General features: G+C 36.0%; 1 protein-coding gene across 7 annotated transcripts; it reads right to left on the bottom strand.

Annotated features, from left to right (window-relative positions):
- Positions 1-294: 294 nt before the first annotated feature.
- On the bottom strand, positions 295-8,693 carry LOC120112767 (probable UDP-arabinose 4-epimerase 3). Of its 7 annotated transcripts, none has more exons than XM_039132612.1 (11): positions 8,494-8,693; positions 7,422-7,606; positions 6,844-6,983; positions 3,890-4,003; positions 3,704-3,811; positions 3,514-3,605; positions 1,873-2,014; positions 1,521-1,615; positions 1,315-1,444; positions 1,092-1,236; positions 295-858 (listed from the first exon to the last, which is right to left on the bottom strand). In XM_039132612.1, exons 2-11 carry the CDS (start codon positions 7,480-7,482, stop codon positions 617-619), a joined length of 1,269 nt encoding a protein of 422 aa, XP_038988540.1. In that variant the 5' UTR covers positions 7,483-7,606; positions 8,494-8,693; the 3' UTR covers positions 295-616. The 7 variants fall into 7 exon arrangements, with proteins under 7 accessions (XP_038988540.1, XP_038988544.1, XP_038988543.1 ...); XM_039132616.1 differs by having other exon boundaries at positions 7,443-7,606; XM_039132615.1 differs by having other exon boundaries at positions 6,844-6,968; positions 8,494-8,692.
- Positions 8,694-9,318: the final 625 nt, after the last annotated feature.

Raw genomic sequence — 9,318 nt, 5'->3', positions numbered from 1 at the left:
AGCCACAAATTGTCAACCCTAGCTCAAATGGTTAACTGATTGTAAAAGATCAACCCTAAGTGATGTCGAAAAAGATAGTAGACTAGAGGGAATTATGTTATCTCAATGAAATAATTTTAGATCCTTGTGGCTTTGAGTGACTTGTAAGGTGATACAAGAACTTTAGTAAGCTGCAATGTCATACAGGCCCAGGCAGAACCCTACAGTAAATTCGAAGCACTTCACATCCCATGAAGAACTCTGAAGTACAGCTGAAACAGGCCACATTGCAGTTTCTATATTGCTGCAAGAAACTTCAAAACTGAACCAGAAAATGAATAACTATCACCTTTTGATTCATTGTATAACTTAATGCTAAGCATGTTACAAGGAAGATTATTCAAGCATGGTGTGCAATGATATATTATTAGATTTCTACTGTCCCATGAAAAAATAATAAATGAACTGTGCTCCTACCTCTGAAATGCTCGTAAAAGGCCTCTCCTACCATATCTAAAAACATTTGAACTGCTGCTGAGATATTCTTCTGAAAATTAAGCAAGGACTCCTAGCACAGGGCTTCCAACTCAAAGCCCATGTCCGCATCCAAAGTTTATCAATGATTCAAAAAGCTGAATCAAGCAGTCATGACCGAGGGTGATCCATAGCCATTTCGATGTGATTTCTGCCATTTCCATGCAATGGAAAGGCTCTCCTGAAGATCAGTGTACTGCGCCGTCCAGTTAAGTTCACGATTAATCTTTGAAGGGTCACTGTATACCTCAGCATAGTCACCTGGTCTGCGGTCAAGGTATTCAACCTTAATATTAGCCCCGGTTGCTTTCTTGCAGGCTTCCACAAACTCCTTAACTGATCTACCTGATAAGTAATACGACAACATTTTTAGAAAATTTTTGATGTTAATTGAACCCACTAGTGAAATCACAGTATTTTGCACCTACTACTTACAAGCACCTGACTGCAGAAACAGTTTAATGTATATGATAAAATTCAAAATTCATATCAATTGCTACAAGCTCCTCTCATGCAACAGTAGAAAACTGAGAAGAAACAACAGCAGGAAAGGAACATTTGGGAGAAGTTCTAATGACCTTTTCCAGTGCCGACATTGTATATACCAACTTTGTTAGGCCTTGCCATGTCAAGAGCTTTCACATGAGCATCAACCAGATCAGTGACATCAATATAATCTCTTATACAAGTTCCATCAGCTGTGGGATAGTCTGTTCCTTTAACCTGTGAACAAGGCCAACAACAACATCAATTTCTATCCGAAATGGTATTTCTTAGCATTGTGGTTTCACAGCACTGTACCTTCAGCCCTGGAATTATTCCTAATGCAGCATCAAAGCATGCACCAGATATACGTCCATGCTCTCGTAATTCAGGTCTAGGAGCCTCGCCTAACCTTCCCCCTAGATCTGACCCAATGACATTGAAATATCTGATGTGTCGTGGTTAGAGTTATTAATCTCCATTCACAATCCCATTCAACAGTTTGTCTACTGGAAGCAACGTACCTTAAGATCATCACAGCCATATCTGAATTCTTTGAGAAATCCAAAATGATGTCCTCTGCCATTTTCTTGGCCTTCCCATATGGGTTGATAGGAAACTGCATGTAACAAACATAAGTTCCAATAACAGAGTTCCAAACTTCCCAGCCTAATATAATATTTTCTTCTAAATTAATTTATGAATTCTATTGCAATCCATTATGACCACTATGGTCAAATTATTTAGGCATGCTATTGTAAGCAGGTTCTCCTTTTTAATATATGTCTATTAATAGGTCTAATATGACCACAAACCAACAAAGCAAATGCAATGTCACCAGTCCATTCAGACACAGGGATGTTACTCTATTCTAACCTGAGGAGTTTCTTCTGTAATAGGCATTTTTTTCGGCTCCCCATAAGTTGCGCATGTACTCGAGTAAATGAGAGTTTTAACACCACGTGCTGCCATAGCCTCCAGAATGACCAAAGTGTTTGCAGTGATATTATGATAGTACCTGTAGCAGAATAATGTAAATAAAATAAGAAATGGTAAACCTGAGATAACATATTTCTGAAACAATGGCATTTGATCACAGATACAATAGAAATAGTATCACAAGGTGATAAGGGGGAAAAAAAACCCTAGAGTGAATGATCAATAAAATGGCATTTCAGTGAAACAAAATGCCAAACACGGCAAAAGTATTGACAATTGAAAATGAAGTAATATAGTAATAAATCAAAAATAGAAATTAATGGCGTTTGCACATTCCAAATGAATGAAGCCCAACTATTTTGATATAGTTCTCCATCAATATTTAAATATTCAAACAAATTAGTCTAACATAAAAGTTTTGCTTCATCTGAGAAGTTGCAAAGGATATTATATAAAGAAGAAGCCATCTCCTATTTGTGTTCCACCCTCCAATGCCCGCTCGGAACCCAAGTTGCCAAGGTGAAAGCCAGAAAACCTAGCAGGACTTCAACGCCACATTCAACAGGATTGCAGTGCCACATTCAATCACAAATGTTAATGGGATCCCACTATCAAAAGTTCAAAACTTCTATTGATCTTATACATTTGCTAATTGACTTACAAGGTGATGCAATGGCCATTTTCTGTTTAGTTCATGTAAATGATTAATATCCACCACAACGATATCCAGGGATAGGTAAAATGTAGCAGTTGTATAGATTCCCTTGCCAAGTGAAAGGAGAAGCACAACCACCAAAATAAAAGAGAGGGCGAACAAAGTTTTTAATGGACTTAGCTATATCCATGACATAAATGAATATGATATGGGAGATATCTGGACTTACTTAATGCATTGGCCTTATTCACAGAACAGGAAACTTAGCCCGAGGATGTGTGGAGATAGGTGAACTTCTGTTAAATCACTTTGAGAAAGCAACAGAAATTGGTTAAATGATTGTTTCTCACATAAGAGAAATGTTGTGATGTTTTTTCATTTCTAAGCTTTGGAGCCTTAAAGCCCAACATGATCTACCAGCCACTAAGTTTTTTCCCCTTTTCTGAAGAATTAGGACCGATGGAAGCCTGGAAAAAGTAAGAGGGAGCATGGGATTGAACCTAGATCTCTTGTATCAACAAGAGGGCAGGTGCCCTCCAGCCAGTAAGAAATTTGTGCCGTGCAGAATAGAGTTAAAGCAAAACCTTAATAAAAACTGTGTTTCATTCGAAAATAAATAAAATGTTGCATAGTTTAGAAAAAAGAATTCCAAAGCAACACATATAATGCTTTTCTTTTCTCAAACAATATAGCAGTTACATATAAGGAAGGCTGTTAGCTTAGGCCTGGTTTGAGAAAGTATCTAACAGAACTGCAAATTCTAGTTTAAAAGCTTATGGAGTGTCAAGCAATGCCATATTGTAGCAATACAGTTTTCAAAAACTTTGATTCATGTAGCAATAAAACTGATGCTGCAGTAATTGAGCCAAGACAAATCAGTGACTTCTTTGCCCAGATGAAATATCTAGAAAAGATGAGCATACCTAAGAGGTTCAAGTGTACTTTCCCCAACATATGCAACAGCTGCAAAGTGCATAACAGCATCAAATGCATTTTCTGCAAATATTTGATTGACCTGATAACCGGTTAAAGAATGAACCTCGAAGTCCATCTCACAAAAAAGTTTGACAAAAGAAAAGTCTCAATGTGTAAAAAACAATCTGATAAGGATACAACTTTTGCATTGCCCAGATCAGCATAAATGAATTGAAGTCTCCCTGGCTCTGGGAAAAGCTCCTGAAGAACCCTAATTGCTCCAATATTTCCCCTAGAAAGGTTATCCTGTAAAAATACTTTAAACTGTTCATACCAATAGTGATCAGCGTACAAAAAATGTCTGTACGAAAAACGGTGAATTACCACAATTGTCACTCGATATGAGTCCTTCAAGAGTCGAAGTGCAGCATGTGAGCCAATATATCCAGCACCACCTGTTACTAAGACATGGGTGACCCTAGGTTCATGACGAGCAAACTGTAAGATGCAAGATAAATCAACGTCATTAAAAGGGAAGCCAGAAGAACAAGGAAAGGAAGCGTTCCAGAATTGTAGCACCAAAAACAAACCAACTGTATTAAGTAACTACCACATCATAGAGGGAAGAAGGCAGCAGAGTTGCACTAAGCAAATGTGAAGCTGAAATGTGGGTCACATGAGCCATAGCTTGAAAATGAAATCGGTTATAGAAATCAAACATCTTACTAAAGATCAAAACAATACTGATTCAGAAAAGGAAAATGAAAAAGAAGGCGCAGTAATATCCATTAATATAATCGATAAACCACTTATTGTTATGAGAAAAATTATAACATTATTTTTTGGAGTCCATTGTCAGAGATTACCAAAGAAAATAAAATTTTATAATCCCATGACAGGTATCTCACTGATGCAGTTGGAATGTACAGAAAAATACCCAGCAGAAAGAATAAGAGATGCACAATTTTATTTTTCTTTTTTCCTTTTTTCCCTTTTCTTTCTTCTGCAGGTAATGTACACTTAAATCCCTCAACAATCATATCCCTTTTTAATTGTTGCCAAGTATAAAGGTTTCTGTCAAGTGTTCTTCATCTATCCACATAGCCTCAAACTCTTTCTAATATGGATAAAATTAATGAATATCGATAACTATGTCTTCCAATTCCGAAGGTATAGGAGGCCTTCTGAAATTACCCCACTGGTTTCCAGTTATGAGCAATTTTGTCATTTTTCTAGCAGATTACAAATTACATCTTAAGATTATCAAAGGAAACATCCTTGTCCCATAGTTATACAAAATAACAACAACAACAGCAACAACTCAATTTGCATATCCTTATCTATCTCATTTGTTTACTGCAAATATATTTGACAATGCCCTATTTAAACTTTTTGTCTATGAACAATTTTAGTCAAACAAACACCTAAATTCTGCCCCATTTCTCAGCTATGTACCAAGATATTACGGTGATCTTGACAATCAATTTTAGAAGCTGCGTAATTCCTACATTGATCTTGTCAAAAATGTCACCAAAATAATCCATAGCACCTTATTCTTCCATAAAAAGGGAAGCAGAACAAAAGGATATAACAAATATCAATGCCATTTCAGAGGAAAATGGAGTGAAGATGAATTTAAAAATAAGATTATGTTTTAGGCACCTCAATTTGGCTATAGCCTGCAAACCTATTACCTGTAGCTATCCTACCTTAGGTCGACTATCAACTTCCCATGTTGACAAGAAAAGAGTAATCACAAGTTTCTATGGGCCAGAATAATTCTTAACCCACAAAACAAAGTACTACATACAGTGTCCAATCATTTTTGTTCTCTGGTTCACTAATCCAATCATTTTTGTTCTCTGGTTCACTAATCCAATCAAGCTCACATGTTAAGATCTAAAAATACTGATGAATAATTGAGAGACCTATAATCTTGAGAGAGGGAGGAAGGGGGGTGAGGGAGAGAGTAGGTAGTTACTTTTCAGGATTTCTGACATGCAAAAACATTTCAGTGTTGAGTATAATCCAAGCATATGTCTACACTACTGAAGCCTACAACACAATTCATGATGCAAATTAAGCAATATCACACCTAAAATCACCACAAAAATTCTGACATCATAAATTTCAGTTAGTTGACAAATTTTGCTATAAATCCTAAGAGTCCGAAGGAACTACGAAACATGGTGCACAACCACAGACAAAAAAAAAAGTTTCACCAAGATTTCAAAACTAGTATTGATTTAGGCCAAGCAAGTGAGTTTCGGGTTTAGTAGATTTGGTGGAGGCAAAAGTCTCGATTTAAATTTTAGACTTTTAGTGGAAAAAAGTAAAAGAATCAAATAAAATATAGGACAACATTAAAAAAAAAAATATAAAACAGGTCAATAAATACTGAGGCATCAGCTGAGAGTACATCATAGTGTTTGAAACCTCTGAGGGCATGCAAAATTTAGTGGTTCAACACCTTTAGAAACTGTAGAATATTAGCTAAAAGGTAAAACCCTAAAACGAACTAACAAAGAAAAAGAAGCTGTAGAGACAGAATCTAGATATCATTTTATAATCGTAATATGTAATTGATAAGAATATAACATACCAATTACAAATTTATGTAAAACAAGATAATGCATTTTATTTTATTTTTTCCTTTTTTTTTTGTTACTTCATAACACTTATACAGCAAAGGTCTGCTACTATAAAATTTGACTTCCAATCATTTATACACTGACATCTAAATGCTTTAGATTTTACTTTCTTCAGACAATATTCAAGTTAAATCTCATGGACATGCTTCCTAAGTGTTTTGTTCACAACCTGTAAATATATGCATAAAACTGAAGGTTTTTATCTTCAAAATGGTAGTTTTGTCCAAAAATCCAAAACTGATGGAAAGTGGACTTAACCGAGTCAATTTCGATTGATCTGGCAGGCACTGCCAAAACTCTGGCAATTTCATATTGATTACAACCAAAACCAATTGGTTTCAGCCAAAATGTCAATCTAGCTAACAAGTGTCTGAGGATAAACGGCAATCCCAACCTCCATGCAATCCAAGACACAAACACAAATGGATGAGTCAACCTACATATCCAAGCAACATTGGACTCAACTACAACTCTATATCTAAATTCCATGATGCAATTAGGAACCCATGCCATATAAAAAAGCTTAAGCTGGAAGACAAAATCTAACAAGAAATGAAAACATATTGATTGAAAAACTGAGGATAAAAGCCTATCCAACCAAAAATCCATATCCAGTCAACAAAAATACTACACATACAATATATATGTATATGCATATGTATATCTATATATAGTTTGAAAGCTTACCACACTTTCACCACCGAAACCAGGGGATTGCTTCAAAATGAATATGCACAAGGCTGTGAGAATAGCAGCCATAAGAACTTTTCCAAGAAAATGAGGCTTGTGTCTCGAATCTGAGCAATCCATTCCTGTAAGGTGGAAGCCTTCAGATCCATGTAGAAATAACAGAATCAGAGCAATGATAGAAACAATATATCTTAAAGGCATTAAGAAATATGTATGTATTGACATAGTCCAAAAATTCAGCATTTCCACAATATGTACACAGTAAAAGGTTATCAGCACAAATTATATACGCAAACAATACCAAAAATTCTGATAAAGGAACAAGAAAACATTTGAATTATATTTCATCAATAGCTATATATATCTCAATTAATAATAAAAACAACTACCAAAAAAGTAACAAAATAAGAATATGAGCATGATTACCATGATCACCAACTTCAATCATGTAATTTTAGAAAGTAATATCCCAAAAACTGAATTTGTTAAGCTATAATTCTGGTTGTGTGTCCAGAAAAGTTAACTCAAACAACTATAAAAAAAGAAACTAGAATATGCTAATCAATAGCAGAAACCTGAAAAGGGCCAGGATCTACCAGCCCTAGGCTGACCTCTACTCCTGTTGACAGGTAGCATGGGAGAAAGAACTTTCAGACTACAACACGAGAATCAAACAATGCCCCTGACACAGAATTTAGGGGGATGAAGATCCCTCTTCTTCTGCAATGTAAACTGGTGATCACCCGCCAGAGCAAGATAGCTGTGCCAACAAAAACCCATGACAGATCACTCATAAAAATTCAAATTGCAGAATAGTAATGGAGATGGAAAAACAAGCCATATTAATAAACGTTCACATGTTAAGGCCTAAAAGTGAAATTTCAACAGAAAAATCAAAATAAAACCTCTCCAATGCCAATTAATGACCAATTTGAAATGTCAAATCCTCCTGTAAATAAATAGCAATAAATTCACATGCATACAATTATTCGAAAAAAGCGTAAACACCACAAAAACAATTAAACAGAAAAGAAAATCAGAGAGAGAAATAAAACCATAAGATTCCAATAATAAAATAACCAAAAGAGATTCTCTTGAAACCAATTAGAAAATATTCCAATGCAAGATCACATGAAATAAGAAGAGGAACGAGATCACAATTGATAAACCAGAAAAGGGAAAAAATATTCCAACTTTCATGCTTAAATAGAATTAGAACCCACTTTAATTCCCCAATTCTAACGTGAAAACGACAAAGAAGACGCAATCCTGTGTCCAGAGGAGGAAAGGAAAATCTAAAAAGCAGGCGGATGCATCAACAAGACACAACTTCCAACATCCAACAAGGACAACAAAACCAAAAACCGCACCAAGATGCTTCCTTTCGAAAGTCTACAGCTCCCAAACAAGCAGCAATTTATTCCCACAAACCTCCAACAAGAAAAAAAACACCAAGGTAGGAGAACGAGAACAAAAAAAGTGCCATACAACAGCCCAGAACGCAACAAAACGGAACAAAAACCCAATCCCAGCCCCCGAATCAACAAATCCAGACCAAAAAACACCCAAGAAACAAGAAAAAAGCCCAAAACCAGCAAAGAGTGGAAAAAACAACTCAAAAGGGAGTCCTGGAGGAGAAATAGATACCTGGAAGCGGTAGAGCAGCAGAAGGGAAAGGAGATGAGGTGGGGCGGAGAAGAAGAGAGGGCGGAGAAGACGAGAGAGTCGCTGGTCGTTTGGACCCACTCGTGGCCTTTAAAGGGGGTGGGAAGAGAGGGAGAGAGGGGAAGAGAGAGACAACTAGGGAAGGGAAAGAGAAATCGGAGGAAAAAAGAGAGGTTTTTAATATCGACACTTCTCCCCTCCCATGGTCTTCGGGTCAGGCCCCCGCTCCTTAGAATGCGGGGACTTCTTGATTCCTCCTTCCTATTTATCTGGCATTACTTATTTTACTAAATTTCACTTTCCTTGGCGACAATTGGTAAAACATAGTGTGGCATGTTGGCATCGACGCATCCCCTCCAATGACCTAAAAATTAATTCCACTGCCAGTTGTCTAATCCTTGTTAAGGGTATGTAATGACTCACAAGAGTTTGATAAGTTGGGCCATGTAAATTTGTATGGCGTATGAATGTGCAACACATAATTCTATTTCTGTTTCTATTTTCCTTAAATTCAATTTTTATACTTGTACAAGAATTATAAAATAATAGTAAATATAGTAAGCAAAGCTTGCAAAAAGTCAAGAGGATGTATTGCCTTGCCTTCACTATTTCATAATCAGATTACATAGGATAGTAATATGTGCAATATGCAAATATGTTCTCATTATGACCACATAACAAATAAATGTTTGTGTTCAAGCAGGTTCCTTGCATGTGCGCTAAAAATAATGGAATTTGAGGTGTTTTGAAATACTAAAAAAACTAACAATCTTCCACATGTTTCAAAACACTTCTCTGATATAGCAA

The sequence above is a fragment of the Phoenix dactylifera genome, chromosome 12 (assembly GCF_009389715.1).
Source record: "Phoenix dactylifera cultivar Barhee BC4 chromosome 12, palm_55x_up_171113_PBpolish2nd_filt_p, whole genome shotgun sequence".
Taxonomy (NCBI): domain Eukaryota; kingdom Viridiplantae; phylum Streptophyta; class Magnoliopsida; order Arecales; family Arecaceae; genus Phoenix; species Phoenix dactylifera.
This window is presented reverse-complemented; position numbering and strand designations above follow the sequence as displayed.